We start from the raw sequence: 20,466 nt of genomic DNA on the forward strand, positions 1-20,466 counted from the left end.
TTACTGAGACAAGCCCAAGAGTAGGAGCCAAAGAGAACATTAAGTCCAGATAAGTTTTCATGTACTGTGGCCAAATGGAAATGACATCTTCTCGGTAAGAGTAAAGCCCAAATGAACTGCTAAAATTATAAACTGAAGATTTCTTAGTCAGGCGAAGTCACAAAGTAGACATTTAACAATGTTTGTTTTTAGGCGTGGAAGATCAGGTAGAGTAATATTTTGTTAGTAAGATTTTTGTTTGTTTGTTTTAGGAGAAGATACTATGAACCATGTCTTCTTTTATGTTAGGGCGAGCTCTTCCAAAGTTAGAAAAATCTAAGGTACAAAATGATCAACAAAGATCTTTTTGTGCTTCCAAACTCTATTTTTTTTCCATTTGCATTCACTGTTGGTAGCTCGATTTTATTGGCATCACCTCCTTCCTCTTTTTTTCACTGCATGAAAGCCATCATTAAAGCAAAGTAATTTGTTCTTCACAGAGAACATTTAAAATACTCTCAGTCTGTAATAGCTGAAACCTGGGTCTAGATATCTCCTACCATTTCTTCCTGCTTGTTCTGAAGGAAAATAAATATATTGGAGCCTTTTGGGTGAACCTAAAATGCTCTGTTAGTAGGTAGACACCTCTTTCCAGACTATAGTTCATGCCTGGAGGTAATTATCAGGCTTGCCATGTGCCTTCTGGGTGCAGAGCACCTTCAGGAACACCCAGAGACCAATCTCATTTTAATTAATGCCACACTTTGGGGCTACGTGGGCTGTAGTGCACAGCCAGGCATCGGGCCTAAAGCACTGATTCAACACAATTTTGACATTCCTCTATGTTTCTATTTTAAGAATAACCTACTGCAATGAATAAACACACAAAGAAACAATAAATTCACTGCTTTCCAAAGTCTTGTTGACTTACTTTCCGTATCACTTACTTCTCTGTAATCATCCTAATTCTTAAAACTTTTCTTGGTCTTCCACTTCCTTCTGAAACTCATTAGCAGATTCTGAAGGCAGTTTTGTGGTTCATGGTAAACAGCTAAAACACAGTTGACAGGTAATTGCCAATGTCAAATCTTTTTCACATTTCAAGGCCAAGCTCAAGCGTTAGCTCTTCTGTGAAAACCATTCCTTCAGTTTCTTATTCATAATTAATTGCACTTCCTCTGGACACTGACAAAATATCAACCTACACTTCTATAACACAGTAAAAACAATCACCACAACAGTAATTAAGATCCCTGTTTGGTCTGGCAAACTTCTTGGTTGGCTTTTCCAAAAGCTAACTCTGGAATGTAGATTTGTGTGCAAGCGACTTATGGAGTACCCTTAAGAGGACCACAGAAGGAAAGGGCGGAGGCAGGAGAGAAAAGCGGGGAGGGGCTAAGTGAGGGTGTGGTCTTTAGGGGAAGTCCCATCTCAGCATGATTCCAGCGGAAACTGTGAGACAGAAGCTCCATGGCAAAGGCTGTCAGCCATTGGCTTGGGGCTGCCCAGCAGGGACAGAAACTCCAGTTTGCCTGGTACTTGTGGCTCTCTAGCCCTACCGCCAACACTAGTCCCCCAAGGGTAGTCCTCTAAAGAAGGTACTAGATACCATCCTTAGCAGTAAACATGTGAAAACTGGGAGAAGAGAGCACAGACCCACAAGGGACCTGAGTGGAGCTCAGTAGAGCACTGCTAGTGCTCACCACAACACATACCAACAATAGGGCCGATGATTCTAGCCAGCAATTATTAAGTACTTGCTGTATGCCAGCATTCTTCTAAGCCCTTGATAGTATTAGTTTATTTAATCCCTACAACAATCTTATGAGGTGCCTAATGCTATTATTTCTGTTTTGTCAAATGAGGGAACTAGATTTATCCATGGAAACAACCTATCTAAACTGACACAAAGACTTCACGGTGTGACTGAGATGTGAATCAACAAACGTGGCTTGTGATTCAACAGCATGTACCCAAAACACCACACCACTCACTTCGGTGTGGCTTCTCAATATACAAAACTGTTAAGAGTGACAGAACCCAAGTCATCTGGCCTGGGCTCATATGTTGGTAGCTGAGAACAAAAAGAGATAACATATTTAATACAGTTGGTGCAGGGAAAAAAAAACCCTCAATAAAATATTAGCCACTATTTTTATTAACGATGAGAAGAACATACAGCAGCTTTAAAAAATCTATTTTCTATAAAGGTATCACTTGGGTCTATCAGATCCTTTCTTTTGCTTTCGTCAAATAAGTTTGAAGAACCAGGAAATCAACAACTTCATCCTCAATAGCTCTGTTGTATGTTACACAGTCCACTAAGTTTCTTTACGGAGAATAAGGAAAAAGGACAACAGAAGAAACAGGAAAGGGGAAAAAGAGTGTAACAGATTATTAGGGAAAGTTATTGGGAATGACAGAAGCAAACATTCTGAAGAAATTCGTATTCATTGTACTTCGGTGTTTCTGAGGCTGCGGCCGTTAAAATTGTGTTCTCCTGAGTAGAGTGATTTTTAATTCCCCCGGGCATGTCATCAGTTACCAGCTAGTACCTCACCTCCCATAAACAATATAACTTTTTGCAGCACATTAGGAAATTTAGTCACTTTTCGTGACTGGAATACAAATGCCAAAAAAAATCATTTCTGATATCTTTAAAAATCATTAACTGCCTTAACCTGAATTCCAGGCCTAGAAAAACTACAATAATTTTCATCCAAGCCTTTATTCCTTTAAGATTGCTTGAATTCTTATGAAGGATGGAAATAAAAGTTTTGGGCTCTTAGCTATGAAGTAAGCATCAATCAAGAATATTTCAGTGTATTTCCAATTCTAGGATCCTAGTTCCTTTAGGCACATTGAATATATTTACAACATAAGAAGATAACCATATGACAAGTTTTCTCCTCAATAAAAAATGAAATACAATAAACTTAAACTTTTTGTGGTCTTTTCCTTATGTCTGTGGAAATGGTCTTTTCCTTATGTTTCCTTACGTTTGTGGAATTTTCCTTATGGTTGACTTCCAGTTTCACAGCGTTGTGGTCAAAATGATCATAGTTTTGGGAGACATGTAAGACACAGAAGCTACCTGCTGCACAGCTGGTAGTCACTGAGAAGGGAACTCTATTTATTTCTGCTCCTCTCGTCAGAGGTGAGATGGAATAGCCAAATATATTTAACAAGCAACCCAGCGCAAGCAGCAACTCATCCCAAGCAGCAACCCATCCCAGTGGGTGTGACAGCCAATCAAAACAATGCTCGCACCGTTCGGAAGAGGTGGTGCAACCAATCAGAATGGCTGTGAGCTGAAACACAGGTGAGGTCATGCCTGGGAATCCAGCTAAATATCAGCCTTGCCTACAACGGATGGGAAACTCAACTGGGCCCATTCTACTCAACATTACTCACACAGAGACTTATTTTTTTAAGAATTCAGGTTATGTATGGGATAAAATGAGTTTTCATCTCTCCAGATCCCCTTCTGCTCTCAGCTATGGTGGGAAGGAATTCTCAGAAAGACTGACCTGAGAAAGGCATTATAAATAAATAATTGTGAACTTACGTACCAGGCACTACACGTGTATTGTCTCCCTTAATCCTCGCAACAATACTATGAGGTGGGCGATTTTATTATCCTTGTTTTAGGGATGAGGGAACTAAGGCATGGGGAAACTGAGTCACTCGAACAAGGTCACACAATACATCTCAGAGCTGGTATTCAAACACGGGCAGGACTTCTACTTCACTACCGCTTACTATATTATTAGCAAATAATTGCTAAAAACGGTATTATTACGATATTATTAGCAAACGGCATTTTCATCAGCACCATATCATCTGCTCAATTCCATCCTCCCGTCTAGCTAATGATAAAATATCCAAGACATTCTCTGATGTGTGGGCTACTGCTGGGGACCCATAATGTCACTGACCAACATTTGTCTCCAGCATGGTCACAGTTGCCCAATTTCTGATCTAACCTGCTTCAAAGAGACAGTAGTCAAGAAAAGCAGAAAAAATTTTAAAAAATATATTACCTTATTCTCTTGTCCTCCACTTTTTTCAAGTATTCATCTCTCTTTAAGACTCCCAGGATCATTTCCTTCTCATGATCTAACAGAAATGACAGATTGATAAACTCCGAGTTCTTAGACATGGTATTCCAATAGCAGCTCTGAACAGCGGTAGTCGAATCTTCCAGGAAAATTGATATCCACAGTTCTGGATGCTAATCAGGTATTCTTCCAGGCTACACAGAAAAGAGACACCACTGGGATTACATTCCAAGAAAGTCTTTATTGTTCTAACCGAGAAAGATCACCAAAGCCTTTGCTATAGTGTCCAGTCAGGGGGCAGCTAAGTTTCACCAATGGTGACAAAAGCCAATCCTTCAGAATAGCACAGAGCAGGAATCATATCTGCTGGGGCAGAATCCAGAAAACCCAGGGAAGACAGAGAAGGCAAAGGAGAGAAAAACTAGGTAGGAACATTAATTAGACCATTTCCTGAAGAGCACACACAGTGTCTACTGTTTGGAATAGTGATATACTTAACTCAAAAAAAATGTTAATCGTAAGCAGGCAATTATTAAGTAATTTATTTAATAAATTATTTTTTATTTTATGGCTTATTATCATGAAATATTATTTATATTTAGTTGATTCCAGGTTCTCTGTGCAAATTCAGCTTTTCTGCCTTATAATTAGTTTCCTTTACTAGCTCGGTCCTGCTACCACCCTTCCAGCTGACCCATGGGTGAACTGAGTTACCACTGTGGGACACCAAGTGCACAGTCTGGGCTGTTCCTTAACTGCCTCCCCCTATTGCTTCCCTTCCTCCTCACAGCTGGGATGATTGCATGAAAAGCACTGCTGGCAAAACAAATATGAATATGAAAACAAATATGAACCAGTGCTACATGTATCCCTTGGAAGGTTTCCTACAGTAGCAATGAATGAAAAAAAAAATCAAGTTACTCATGCAGAATGACAGCATATATGTGAAAGAAAAAAACTGTAGCAACATTATGTCTAATTTAGGAATATATACATTTGTAGTATCGATACAAGGGATTTCAAGGGGAATTCGGAGATACGATCAAAGAGAATGCAGGAACTTCAACCATATTGGATAATGTTTTACTGTCAGGATGACTATATCTCATGATGTACATATATGTGAATTATTCAAGGTATCTATTACATACCACAAAATAGCTGTTCCAAAACTTCCCCTTACCAACATAAGAAGCTCACCGGGCTTTGTTCCTCACCCTAACTCTTGAGCACATTCCTTTACTAGCTTGGTAGATAGAGTCTCTCTGTACATCCCCATAAGAATGAAGATTCTAGGCCTACGAAGATTCTAGTGTCCCTTAATCGCCCTCCCAGGTCTATGAACTAGAGTCTATGTGCAAGTTACACTTGGTTTCCTTGATTATAGCTAGGTTTCCAAGCATAACTAGATACCCAAAGGCTGCTTTGGGGCGTCCCAGTTGCCAAAAGGCTAGGCTGACATCAAAATCTCAGGAGATCAGAAAGGACAGGGTCTTGTCCAAAGCCTAACTTTCCAAAGTCCCTAGGTGTTTGTTCTATACGTTGTACACCAAACCATAACTTGGCTGAAATAACTCAGAACTGAAATTCTTCTGATATGGCCAGGAGCTAGCCCCCTCTGAGAAAACTGCCCTGGTCAGTACAGACTTTCCAGATGGACTCCAGGCCTTTCCTCCATCTTCAAAATCCTAGAAGCAGCAGAGATCTGAGAGTCCCAAGTTGATGTGAATAGGAAGCAACAAGGTTAGAGCAAAGGGGGCCTTCAGAAAGGTTAATGGTTTGGTTTTCACATCATTGGCAACTGTGGTCTCCTCAGATGAAGAACACAACTGGTTCTTCCACCCCTTTCGTTGTACATCTGGTCTCACTGAAATGGAAAAGCCACTTGGAACTCATGGATGAAAATGCTACCATTACAGACAGGTTCACTTAGAATGTATGTTTTTAAAGATTTTATTTATTTATTTGACAGACAGGCGTCACAAGTAGAGAGGCAGGCGGAGGGGGGTGCAGGGGGAGCAGGCTCCTTGCTGAGCAGAGAGCCCAATGTGGGGCTCAATCCCAGGACCCTGAGATCATGACCTGAGCCGAAGGCAGAGGCTTTAACCCACTGCGTCACCTAGACACCCCTAGAATGTATTTTATATTTGAAATCTCAGATTTGAATGCCCTGTGTGAGTATTCTGTAGAATTGTAATTAGAAGTTATTCAAGGGGATAGGAGCCACCAAATGTTTGAGTTGAAGCTTATGGCTATCCTTGCCATGGATCGTAAATGCAAATCATTGGAGAATAAAAGAAGGGAAGGCAGTAACACCTCAAGGTAGCCTCTGAAAGTGACAGAGAAGATGGGAAATCATACAAGGATATAAAGGAAAGGAAATGGCCCTGGGAGAGTTTCATTAACAAAATTAGCCCTAATAGATTTTTACTCATCTGTACCAAGACTGAACAGAATGGATTTATATATGAGTGGCCAAGGAGATTAGAAGGAGCTAAAATTTTATCTAGAAAATGAGGGTGTTTCCTCCAGGAAGTAGAACTGAATTGTGATTTTAATTTAGTAACATGGAATCTAACTGATAATAGTCCTTCTGGAGAAAGATGGGGTGAGGAAGAGGAGACGGTGAGCCTGGGCACAGACAAAGGAGAGGTAAGGAGCTAGTTGCCCATGATGTCCATCCAGGCGCTGACCAAAAGGAAAGCACTTGGGCCTTAAAACGAAGGTAACCCATTTATTCCCTGTCATGCATGGTCCATGTTGAGTGATGGGGCCTCCATTTAGCAAATTTCATGACATTAATCACGCGAATCATACAACCATTTCCATTTCCTCTTCATTGAATTTCACTTCCTCCTGGACACCTCTGATTGTAAACTGGCTTGCCATAAAGCTCTTTCTGGGGAGTGGATGCTGGGCCCTGCTAATGGAACACTCTGTGTTTGGTTGTATTTGAACCTATGGCTAATCTGTTATCTGTACAACAACCAAAAGAAATTTCTGAGCCTTTGGAGGACAGCATCTGGGCTGGGATGAATTCACCTAAATCTCTATAATTGTTTAATGCCTCTTTTCAGCTAGTTCAAAGATCCTTCTGGAGAATCCTTTGCCCCCTCACACTTTCATCAGGTAAGAAAAAAGAGTGAAACAATCACCAGTGCCTTTTAATACCGGATTCTCATTATTATTATTATTATTATTTAGTTAAACATGCCTAGTAAAACACTAGTCTGATCAGAAGAAATCCGTTTTTGTTTTATTTTTCAATATGTTCACTTAAACAGAAATTTTTCCATGAACATTTCAGATGTGAATTTTCCCCTCTCTGCCCAGAAGCCTTGCCAAACTGAGCTAGACTATTTAAAAAGATGACAAAAATGTTTCTAAGTCATTCTTTTGCCTTTAAGCAAAGGCAGCTTTGGACAGATCATTAACTACTGAGCACCAGAAAAGACACAACAACAAAAAATTCTTGGGGCGCCTGTGTGCTCAGTCGTTAAGCATCTGACTCCCAATTCTGGCACAGGTCATGATCTCAGGGTCGTGGGATCAGGCCCTGCCTTGGGCTCTGTGCTCAGTGCAGAGTCTGCCTGAGATCCTCTCCCTCTCCCTTGACCCCTCCGCTGACTCTCTCTCTAAAAAACAAAATCTTCAAAAAATTCTCACAGCATCACCAAAAGTCATCATTTTTTTAAAGCATATGGAGTTTTTTTTGTTTTTTTTTTAATTTATTTTTTACTTTCAGCATAACAGTATTCATTATTTTTGCACCACACCCAGTGCTACATGCCATCCGTGCCCTCTATAATACCCACCACCTGGTACCCCGACCTCCCACCCCCCACCCCTTCAAAACCCTCAGGTTGTTTTTCAGAGTCCATAGTCTCTCATGGTTCATCTCCCCTTCCAATTTCCCCCAACTCCCTTCTCCTTTCTAACTCCCCATGTCCTCCATGCTATTTGTTATGCTCCACAAATATGTTTTGAGCAAAACACACTGAAATATAATACCGATTGATATTTTAGTCAAAGGAAAGAGTTGAACACAGTCTATTAAGGAGTACTTAAAATGCAGCTCTAAAAGTGAACTATTTCTGGAAGGGCTCTTAGGATGAAATTAATAAAAATAAAATCAGCTTCTTGTTTGTCACTGTGTGACAACACAACAGTGTGGGAGATTTCTGGCACACTTAGAGATGCTCAGGATACACGTGAAACAGCACATGCAAAATGCGCCTGGGAGTGCCTTTCAAATGGCTGAGCCAGCAAGAATCCACGTGTCTGTCAAAGACCACAGAGATAAAGATGCCGTGGGGAGTGAAATAAATAGTTCTTTTCACGACGAAAGACTCAAGGGCTGGTGGTATGGAATCACATGCATTTATTTTCAGTAGCACAGTTTTTTCCTACATGGACAACTGTGTGGCACATTCAATGGCAGTGCAGTAGTTGAATTATTTTTTTAAAGATTTTATTATTTATTTGAGACAGAAAGTGAGTAAGCCAGTGAGAGAACATGAGTGGGGGGGGGGGTGTCAGAGAAGCAGACTCCCCGCTGAGCCAGGAGCCTGATGTGGGGCTCCATCCCAGGACCCTGGGATCATGACCTGAGCCGAAGGCAGACTTAACCCACTGAGCCACCCGGGCGCCCCTGAATTTTTTTTTTTAATTTCACAATGTTATTGATTCTCTGAACATTAATTGGGAGGCCAATTATATTAGCAGCTTTATAGCAATGTTCCAAGAGTGGAATGTTTCACAGTAATGACTAACACTTAAATAGCTCAACTAATCCTCAGAACTCCTTCACTAAATAAGTTCTAATACCCCCATTTTATAGATGAGAAAGCTGAGGCCTAGAGAAGTTAATTCACATGCCCAAGTAGTAAGTAACTCAGCGCAGTTTGGCTTCAGGGACCCTGTTCTAATGATTAATGAGGTTGCCTCCCAGTCCCTCCATTGACCAATAGCCTCCCACAAGATGTTGTAAGATATTATATAGAATTTTTTAAAAAGTTCTTTAGTCCAACAAAATTTCATATATGTCCAGTTAAATCAAATTAAATATTTTTTCTCCTACGGAATTTCTCAGGGTGTCTGATGTTCTATTGTTAACTGTGAAGTTTCATGGAACACTCAGTTTGGAAAAAAAATTTCTAATGTTATTCAGTTCTTATCTTGGCATCTTGTATTTTGGTATTGTTCTTTCCTTTTTTAAAGATTTTATTTATTTATTTATTTGACAGACAGACATCACAAGTAGGCAGAGAGGCAGGCAGAGAGAGAGAGAAGGAAGCAGGCTCCCTGCTGAGCAGAGAGCCCGATGTGGGGCTCGATCCCAGGACCCTGAGATCATGACCTGAGCCAAAGGCAGAGGCTTAACTCACTGAGCCACCTAGGTGCCCCTACTTTGTTATTTCTAAATTGAGAACATCTTCCTACTTCTTTCACAGGACTACAACTATGTTAAAAAAAAAAAAAAAACTGGTTAGGTGGGGCACCTGGCTGGTTCAGTCAGTTAAGAATCTGACTCTTGATTTCAGCTCAGGTCATGAGGGTTGTGAGATGGAGCCCCACGTTGGGCCCTGCACTCAGCAACAAGTCTGCTTGGGATTCACTCCCTCTTCCTTTCCCTCCCACCTCTGTCCCTTCCCCTGCTCTCTCTCTCTCTCTCCCTCTCTCTCTCTCAAATAAATAAATAAAATCTTTTAAAAATGGTTCGGAAAAAATCTAAATAAATTGAAGAGAGAAAAATTCAAAAGAAAAATCAGAAGATATACTTAAATCTCATTTGGCAGCTCCCCTAAATGATTTTTAACTACTAAGACTATAAAATTCTATAATGTCCCCCCAAAGCATCATAGAAAGGATCACATACAAATTTAAAATAACTGTACGAAGGAAACCGCCACACATAAAAGAACCAAGTGATGCTTTAATATAAACCAGGAAAATATTAATATCTTGAAAATATAATAAGATAAATACAAGAAAATAATAAAATAAGGGGCAAATAACAGGCATCATACAGTATTAGCAATTCACAAGTAAATCACACAAACATGAAAAGATGCTCACTTAGCTCACTAGTTATATAAATGCAAATTGCAAGGAGAAAACATTTTAACTTTCCCATTCAATTATAAAAATGTAAAATATAAAAATCTGTACCATCCAGTGTTTAATGAGGGTGTACATAAATAGGTAAGCTTATGTCCCACTGGCAGAAGGAGAGATAAGTTCAATCCCTGGGTGAGATCATTTTCTGTGGGTCTTCTCCATATCCACCATGTCTTGTGAGCAGAACCACTAGCTGGCCTTCTGTTCTGGACAATCCTTCCAAGGACCTTTGTTTAGTGACCAGCCTTGGAAGACACTGTGTCTATGTATGGATTAAGGAACAGATTTGCTTATGATTTGTTGAACAAAGCAAGTCTCTCTCCAGGGAAGAAGGCAGATTTCCTGGCAGCTCATTGTAATAAAAAAAAAAAATTGAGGTTCCCTAAGTTCAGGGTCCCTCAGCTCTTACACAAATGCACTACATGGACTATTTTCACCCGAGCATTCGAGGACAAGAGCAAGCAATGCCACATGAAACCCCTTGAGACATCCTGTGCTCTGAATAAAAGTCCATTGCATCTGACCCAAGAGTAGCAGGTCTTTAACCATCATCTGTAAAACCATGTCAGGCCTATACTCATTAGCCTGAAAGGAAGGCAAAATCTCAGAGCCTTTAGAATTCTCATCACCCCCCCTTTTTTAAAACCTTTTATTTATTTGAGAGAGAGAGAGAGAGAGAGCATGAAAGGGGCGAGGGGCAGAGGGAGAAGCTGGCTCCCTGATGAGCTGAGGGCCTGATGTGGGACTTGATCCTGGGACTCCAGGATCATGACCTGAGCCTAAGGCAGTTGCTTAACTAACTGAGGGGCACCAGGCAGGTGCCCCTCTCATCACCCTTTTTAGAGGATGAGTTGAATCTTTGAAAATTGGTCAAAGGGTACCAGGTTTCAGTTATGCTAGATGAGTAATTCCCAGAGTTCGACCGTACAGCATCGTGCTTCTAGTTAAGAACACTGAGTTATAGGGGCACCTGGGTGGCTCAGTGGGTTAAAGCCTCTGCCTTTGGCTCAGGTCATGATCTCAGGGTCCTGGAATCGAGCCCCGCATCAGGCTCTCTGCTCAGCAGGGAGTCTGCTTCGTCCTCTCTCTCTGCCTGCCTCTCTGCCTACTTGTAATCTCCGTCTGTCAAATAAATAAATAAAATCTTTAAAAAAAGAACACTGTGTTATATACTTAAAAAATTTCTAAGTGTCCTAACCAACTAACCATCCATCTATCCATCCATCCATCCATGTATGTATGTACATACATAGGATGGGAGGAAAAATTCAGAAGTGATGAATATGCTTTGGCATTGATTGTGGTGATAATTGCATGGCTGTATGCTTATCTCCAAACTCATTAAGTTGTATACACTAAATATGTACAGCTTTTTGTGCATTAATCATACCTCAGCAAAGTTTTAAAAATTAAGATGTGCAGAATGCCTGGGTGGCTCAGTGGGTTAAAGCCTCCGCCTTCGGCTCAGGTCATGATCTCAGGGTCCTGGGATCAAGTCCCGCATCGGGCTCTCTGCTCAGCAGGGAGCCTGCTTCTCCATCTCTCTCTGCCTGCCTCTCTGCCTACTTGTGATTTCTGTCTGTCAAATAAATAAATAAAAATCTTTCAAATAAAAAAATTTAAGATGTGCATTTTTGATAACTTTTAAGAATCCCTCTGATAGAAAAATACCTGTGTATATATGTGAAGATTATGTATTGATATTCATGGTAGCATAATTATCCAGTGAAAATTTTGAAATTGCCTCATGTTACAGCAATACCATGGTTCTATATTAAAGTGAGGTATTTAAAAATGTGTACCAACATGGGGATGTCTAAACTACATTGCTAGTTGAAAAAAGGGATATAGTTATGCTTTCAAATATGTGTCTAACACAATACCATCAATATATGGATATTTATAATATACACAAATGCAAAGGAAAAGGCATAGAATAATACATATTGATCTGTTAATCAAGTTGCCTATAACAATGAAAGCTTAGGGGGTTACAGAAGAAATGAAATTTATATCCATATTGTTTATTATTTTCTTTTCTTTCTTTCTTTAACATTTTATTTGAGAGAGCACAGGTGAGCACAAGTTGGGGGAGTCACAGAGGGACAAGCAAACTTCCAGTTAAGCTTGGAGCCCAATGCAGGGCTTGATCCCAGGACCCTGAGATCATGACTTGAGCTGAAGTCAGATACTTAACTGAGCCACCCAGGTACCCCCCCATATTGTTTATTATTTTAGACACATTCATGTAACCATATATTCTTTATGTTTAAAAAAAATAAAAATAAAATAAAAAATTTCAAGAAACAATAAGGTTTGGTAGCTGAGTGTGGTTAGAAGGAAGAGAGAGAAGCCAAAAATAATTTTAAGAATTTGACCTTAAAAGAATATAGGTGACATTGCCAATGATAGGGAATTTGGGTAGCTGTGCTGGTTTTGATAGGCAACAATGAATTTTGGTTTCAGACATATTGTGAATTAAGTGATACCACTTGGGCTCTTCTGTGTCAATTTCCTGCTTCCATTTTGTTCTTCTACATCAGATTTCCTTTAAAACACAAATTGGATCATTGTTACTCCTAAGCTTAGGATCTTTCAATGTTTTCCCTTTGTTCCTTAAAATTCAAATTGTTTAATATGGTTTAAAAAATGCTTTATGATCTGACTCTACCATTTAACCACATTCAACACTTCATTCTTCTAAAGAAGCCATGGTTTCTTCAACTCCAGATCTTCCTACCTACAAGACTCGGACTGCAACACCTTTTCCTCTCTTCACCTGCTCACTCCTAAGTATCCACATGCATCTGCCTAAATGACTGACTCCTAGTCTAACTGGGGTATCTGTGATATGCTGAATAATAACCTCAAAGAGGCTCATGTACTAGTCATCAGAACCTTTTCAGAGGTGACTGGGTTAAGGATCTTGAAAAGGGAAGATTATCCTGGATCATCAAGATGGGCCCAGTGTAATCACAAGGGTCCTCAGGAGGGGGAGGTAGTAGAGCTAAAAGTCAGGACAAGAGGTGCAATGATAGCAGTAGAGGCTGGAGTGATGGTCTTTGAAGATGAAGGAAGGGTCTATAAGCCAAGAAAAGCAGGCAGCCCCTAGAAGCTGGAAAAGGCCAGGAAATGGATTCTTCCCTGGAGCCTCCAGAAGGAAGTCCTGTCAACACCATGATTTTAGACTTGAGACCCATTTTGACTTCTAATGAATGAGATAAAGACTAAAATATTGAAGAATCAATGACTGAAATAAAAATATCATCTCAGGAGAGAACATTGAATCAGCCTAAGGTGATGCTCTATGTAAAAATGGAAGGGGGAAAAGAAACCAAACTCAGGGCAGATGCTTCAGATGGAGAAAGTGGACAAGGTTCCAGTTCAGTGAGAACCACTGCACTGTTAGTGGGTTTAGAGTGGAATTTACCACTGAAATCACTGTACACAACATAATGATGGCCTCTTGACCACGGATGCCATCTTCTTAAACTGTGGTAGGTTCTATTGAATCAGACAGTTAACCCTCTGCCAATAATTCTGTTACAGAACGTCATAAAAAATTTCGATCTTTAGAACAGCTGTATGCAAAATGAACAGAAAATTGTTTCACTTAATTAAAAAAAAACATTGTCAGTAAGGACATAAGGACAAGGGAAAGATCCATCATACAAAATATAAGAGGGAAAGCAATGATTGGAATTTTCCTTGGAAACCTTCTATGTAAGTGTAGCTTATTATCTCTGCATACAGTAAGGGCACTCATTCCTTCATGTTTCAGCTATCTGTTGCTCAGTAACAAACCACCCCAACATTTAGTGACTTAAAACAGAAATTTATCACTATCTTTTGTAGTTTCATCGGTGGACTGGGCTTAACTGGAAGGCACTCATTTTGGGGTTTCTTTTGAGACTGCTGTCGGGTGGCAGCTGGGGCTGAAGTCATCTGAAGGGTGGCCTAGGTGGGATGGTAAGGACAACACACTCACATGTCTGGCACTTGATGTCAGCTGCTGGCTGGGAGCACAGCTGGAGATGTTGACCACAACACCTATATGTGATTCCTCCCTCATGGTAGTCTCAGCATAGGCAGAATTTTTACATGGCAGCTGTCTTCCGCCCCCATAGACCAAGAATTCTAAAGGTCTAAGCAGAAGCCGCAAGACATCTTAAGGCTTGCCCTTGGAAGACCCAGAACATTACTTCCACCATATTTTATTTGTCAAACAAATTGCTAAAGTCATTCCAGATTAAAGGAGGTGGATTCGATTCCAATGGAATGGGAGTAGGGAAGAATTTGTAGCCCTCTCAAATGTAGCATAGGTCACTTCCTAATATATAAGATGTATAAGACTGTGTTTACTGGGCGGTTTGCAGATCAAGGGTCATGCATTCTTTGAGCTCTTTGATAGGAATGAAAAAAATTGCTTGTGCACCATGACTGCCTATTTACCGTACTGGATCAGTACAAATAGAGGCACTTGTAGCTATGCAAAGAGAAGCAAAAAGGGTTTGCAATGCTCAGCAGTTAAGAGAGAAGCATGCAAGAGTTATTATTATTTTACACATGCAGACACATGAATCAGTGACATGGTAGCACAGTTGGCAGACATGGAAATTATTTGAGACTTTCTTATAAACAAACAGGAATGAGGGTACTGGCGGGTATCCAGAGAAAACAGATGCCATGGATTCCAGGGACACATGAAGGAGTAACAGAGCAAGAAAAGATAATATTCTCAATGCAGAGCCTGGCAAGTAAAACGAAAGTCTCCTCGAAGGATTTCTGCAAGACTTGTGGATGCTCCATTATTTGCAGTAGAGATTCATAAAGCTTTCTGAAGGATACCTTAGACAACCAATAAGAACAACAGACTCTCTACCTTAAAAAAGCATACATATGTTTTAACAAAGAGATTTCAGGGGTTCATAAACTACGGTTACCCAAAAGTTTATATGCCAGACTCAATCACTGCTAATACGAAGCCCTTGGAATCAAATGCAGGCTCAGTGCACCCTCAGAGTCGGGGTTGGAGAAAGTGTCAATCTTCAGAAATGAATGGAATTAAAATTCTGCTCCCCAGAGAGAATAACTTGGACAGGTTACTTTAAGCTTCCGCATTTCAGTTGATTCATCGGTCAAACGGGAATGTTAATGTCCACTTCCTCGGTTTGTTGTGAATACGCAAATGAATTAATGTATCTAAAATATATAAACTGTATGTAAATGTATTAAAATGTATATAAAATGTGAAATGTCCTTAAAGCACAATATCTGGCACCTAACAGTTGCTCAAAACATTTGAGACCGGTCCATTCATTCTGCTTAACTTCAATATGTCATCAAGAGAGATCAGTCAAAATGTTACTCCATTCCTTTTGAGTCACAAAATACTCACAGGTCTCTCTCTAGCTTCCCAGACTTTCCACTAAGAATTTGCAAACTTCTTGGAAATTGCTTAGAAAGTCCACAGTTTTTATTAATAAGATTTTTGACAATATTAAGATTCTCATATATGGTAACATGCTGGAAGGCTCATAATATGAAATGAAAAAATCAGGATATAAAACTACTTAGGCAGTACGGTTTCAGTTTTAAAGGAAATACATACACACCTAAATATTACAGAAGAAAGAATGGAAGGAAATAAGTCAAGATATTATGTCCATCTCTGGGGAGTTACATTATGGCTGTATTTTAATTTCTTCTTTATAATTGTCTTTAGTTCCATGTTTTGACAATGAACACATATTCGACACAACATCACTAAAAAATGCAGCAAATGTCATTGCTGTCAAAAATGTATTCTACCAATATTAACTCAGCTTCATACACCATGATATACAATGCATATATCCATGGATTATTATGCTTGGCTATTGAACAGGAAAATATTTCACTAGTAGAGTCATATAGGTTAATAAATCAATTGAGGTTAGTAAAGCCATTTTTTAAAGTTATGTTTAATTCATTACAGTATGTTCTGTCTGGAAAACAAAACAAAACAACCCAAAGGATGGACAGAATGGGTTACAGACTATTTAAATGGTCATGCAATGAACATGAATAAAGCCATGTGTCAGAGCTGGAACTAGCAGATACTTAGATGAAAAAAGCCTGGGCTCTGTCCCAAGGAGCTTGTCTCTTTTCTAATGGAGACAGACATAAACACAAAAAGAAGTTTTATAAATGCCAACTTGGCTTTGAGAACACAAAGCAAAGAACAATTAGGGAGAGGAGAGTGGCCATTTGAGGATGTGAAGACAGTAAATAGGACAAGTCAGAAGAACACATGACTAGTCCAGGGAATAGTGAATAATCTGCGGGCTGGGGGCTGAGTTAATGGTGGAGAGGTGCGAGGAAGGAGGATGCCAGCGAGGGAGGAACACGGTATCCAAACAAAGCATCTGGACTTCATGCAGTGTTTTGCAAACTGTGTCTCTGGGAATGGTTTCTTAGGAAACACAGCAAGGCAAGTTGAGTGGCCAAGGCTGTGGCGCCGACCCCTGCTTCAAACAGAGGAGCTCTGCTTTTATCAGGTCTATAAGCTGGGTTTCCTGGCCTGATTTTATTTGAAGAAAGAGTTCCATGACCTTAACAAGTCTGAAAACTGCTCCCATGCCATCAAGCTGTCAGATGCTTTTAAGACAAGAAATAGCAGAGTCAGCTTTCTAGCTGAGATCTGGGTTTTGAAAGACATCAGCTCTCAGTGATCATACGAAAAAGAGGGCAGAAGCTCCGTGGACAATGTGGAGGCTCCTGCAGGGGGTGTGAGGGAGAAATCAGGAACTAAATTGTGGTAGTGAGAAAGAACCTAAGGGTCATTTTTCAGATATTTGGGAATGATCCCAATAAGATCCAGCCACCAACTAGATGTGAGTGGTGAACAGAAGAGTGTGACTCCAAGGTTTCCGCCATGGGGAACTGTAATGGGTCTTAATTTCTATTGTATGTAAGAATCACCCACAGGGTTCGTTCAAAAACAGATTCCTGGGGGTCCATCTCCAGAGAATCTGATTCAAGAGGACTGGAGTAACGCCTAGGAATGCTGATGGTAATACCATTGCCAGAGATTGAGAATACAAGACAAAAAAGGTTGAGAGAAAAAAAATGGAAATCCATACATGTTGAGGTCCAAGTGCTTATAAGGCAAACATCAACAAAGATGTATCCAGAAAGGCATCTGGAATATGGAACTGGAGTTTATCAGAGAAGTCTACACTAGAAGCCTTTAACTGGGAATCACTGGTGCCTATATGGTGGCAAGAGTTATGCAAGGGAGAACGTAAGAGGGCATGGATAGGAGCATAAGGAACAATGATTAAAGAAGAGACAAAGGAACAAATGAGCTGATGGAAAACTGAGAAGGGATTATCGATACAGTGGTGGATGCAGTTGAGTCTAATGATTTGGAGTCAAATATATCACTTGGACTCTGTATAGGCCACCATTAAGTTTTTAATTAACCAATTGAGTAAACTGTTACAAACACCTCCAGCTACTTGTAATACCACACTAAACCCAGAATCTTTGGGAAATGTATTATCTCAATAAATTTAGCACAATCCAGTGTTATATCAAATATTCCTTGCCCTAATATCCTAGTTTCTAGTAATACATAAATTAGTAAGTCTTGCAATTATTTTAGTGTATAATCCAATTCCTTCAAGGTCATGTTTTGTTCTCGTCCCCCTGGAACATACTAAAATATCACCAGTAATTATGGATCCTGCAGTAACAAAGATTATTTGGGATGGGTGTTGAGAATAGACAACCTCTTGCATTATAGATAGATAGATAGATAGATAGATAGACAGACAGACAGACAACCTAACTTGAAATGAGCCATTGGTTAGGAGATTTGAAGTTACTGATCAAGACCAAAGGAAAGAAGACTTCAAGATGGACATCTGAGAAGAAGTTCTACAATAGAGATTATAGTGCAGGAAACTACTAGAAGCCTGGAGAAGTTTGAAGATTCATGCATGTTCCAGTAGATCCTTTTCACAGGAGTCAAAGTGAGCTAAGCAGAAATGTCTTCCTACAGGTAAAACACACAGTCAGACAGCTCTTGCAAGTTCAAAACCTGAAGTTCAAACTCTGAAGTCTTAAGGAGCTTGAAGACTGATATAAGAAGATGCAATATTCTACCCATAAACTGAGCTAACTAGCCTCCAACCCCAATTAACCAAGCTCTCTTGAGAACAGCAAATTACTCCTAGGGAATCTTGCTTCCCAAGTCTTGATGACATGACCTAGCTGAGAAGACACTAGGTTCTTTGTGAAAAGCTATTCCTTGCAACCCCCAGGAAGCTCTATTTTTAAACTAAACCAGCAACTGACTCTCACCTGCCCAGACCTCTCTTCTAGAGGAGGAATTATCCATAAATACAGCCAACTTGCTGCCTCTTATACTTAGTATTTTTTCAGTCTGATGAGTAATGCTGTATCTGCCAAATGCCCTGAAGAGCTATGGAGAGTAAGATGGACAGCATGTACGCTCCTCCAAGGTGGTCTTACACCATGGTCTACCCTAGGGATTGACACAATTTTTCTACTAAGGGCCAGCCAGTGAATACGTTAGGCTTTTCGGTCCAAGATGCAAAATCATGACTATTTTGTACATACTTACTGAACAAGAGAGAAAACAAATGCCCACAAATGTTTTATTGACACAATTTAAAAAATAATAACAAATGATTGCATTTGTGTTGGCGGGGGAGTTGTGGGTTTTTGTTTATTGATTGGTTGGTTGGTAACACAGATCCACTAATGAGAGGAATGGGATTGTAGGGCAGATAATATTTCACTTATCTAATGTTGGTATTCCTATAATCAAAATCATAGTAGGTCTGACAGTGTCCCAGACCTACTAAATTTGAACCTGAATTTTAATAAGCGCCCGCAATGATTTGAAAGCACCCTAAAGTTTGAGAACCCACCAGTCTAAAGTTTTGTAAGACTACCTGGGCTCCATCTCTATTAGTTTCGGAAACGTAAGGAAAGCTATGGATCCTAGAAAAGGTTCATGAACCATTCAAAGTCCATTCAAGAACTCCTATAGGGTCTGTAGCCCTGAAGTTAAGACCTCAGAAACTCTGCTGTCAGGCCCACCTCAGGATGAATATGTTCTAAAATTAAATTATGGGGATGGTGTCCAACCTATGAATATAGGAATAAAACATTGAATTGCATACTCAAAATAGGCAGATTTTAAGGTATGTGCATTATGTCTTACTAAAACTCTTTTTAAAGTCAAATTAAAGAATTTGAGTTTGGTGGTAAAGCATTGTATTTTTATTTTAAAGATTTATTTTTTGGGACACCTGGGTGGCTCAGTGGGTTAAAACCTCTGCCTTTGGCTCACGTCATGATCTCGGGGTCCTGGGATTGAGCCCCGCATCAGCTTTTCTGCTTAGCTGGGAGCATGCTTCCCCTTCTCTCTCTCCTCCTGCCTCTCTGCCTACTTGTACTCTCTCTCTCTCTCTGTCAAATAAACAAATAAAATCTTTAAAAAAAAAGATTTATTTAGTTATGGGGGCGGTGGGCAGAGGGAGAGAGAAACTCACGCAGACTCTGATTATGGTGCCCCACATGGGCTCTATCTTACGACCCTGAAATCATGACCTGAGCCAAAACCAAGAGCTGGATGCTTAACCGACTGTGCCACTGAGGTGCCCCAAGGCATTAGATTTTCAAAACTTTCTGTGGGTTTCCAAAGGACAACTCAAGGAGATAACTGCAAGAACTACAAGTTTTGGAGTCAGGAAGCTCTGAGTTCAAATCCCAGCTTTCCTACCTACCATGTTAAAGAAGCTAAGCTACGTTATCTGAGTCATAAGTAATCATAACTGTTCGATTACCCATGAGGTATTCTATTGTATATTGGGTTCTGTATTTCCTGCTTCATTAGTATATACTTGCCTTAACTCCTTTTCCTTATGGCTCATGGTAAAAATGACAGCAAACACTCACATAGCACTTACATACATGTGCCGGTCATTGTCCTGTGGGGCTGGTTTACATATGTTAACTCATTCAGGCCTCACGTCAACAGGTGGAATTAGTTATTTTTATTATTACCATACTACAGATAGGCACAACAAGGCAGAGGGAGACTAAGAAACTTGCCCAAAGCCACACAGCTCATAAGTGGTGGAGTTAGGATTCAAACTAAAGAAGTTTTCCTCCAGTGACTGTGTTCATGACCATTATATGGTATTGTAGAATTTTATATATATGTATATATATATACATATACATATACATATGTATGTATGTATATGTATGTACATATGCATGTATG

At 39.9% G+C, this 20,466-nt stretch overlaps 1 protein-coding gene across 3 annotated transcripts in view; it reads right to left on the bottom strand.

The window, feature by feature from the left end:
- SYTL5 (synaptotagmin like 5) overlaps positions 1-20,466 on the bottom strand; it is a 261,585-nt gene that overhangs the window by 106,314 nt on the left and 134,805 nt on the right. For 2 of the 3 annotated variants that reach the window (XM_082717896.1, XM_082717897.1), the window contains one exon: positions 4,023-4,234. In XM_082717896.1, coding sequence (XP_082574022.1) covers positions 4,023-4,141 — 119 coding nt within the window. In that variant the 5' untranslated portion in view covers positions 4,142-4,234. Of the gene's footprint in view, positions 1-4,022; positions 4,235-11,550; positions 11,736-20,466 lie in introns of all 3 variants that reach the window. The other variant, XM_082717895.1, reaches the window with a different exon arrangement.

Source organism: Mustela nivalis, assembly GCF_964662115.1.
Source record: "Mustela nivalis genome assembly, chromosome: X".
NCBI classification, from domain to species: Eukaryota; Metazoa; Chordata; class Mammalia; order Carnivora; family Mustelidae; genus Mustela; species Mustela nivalis.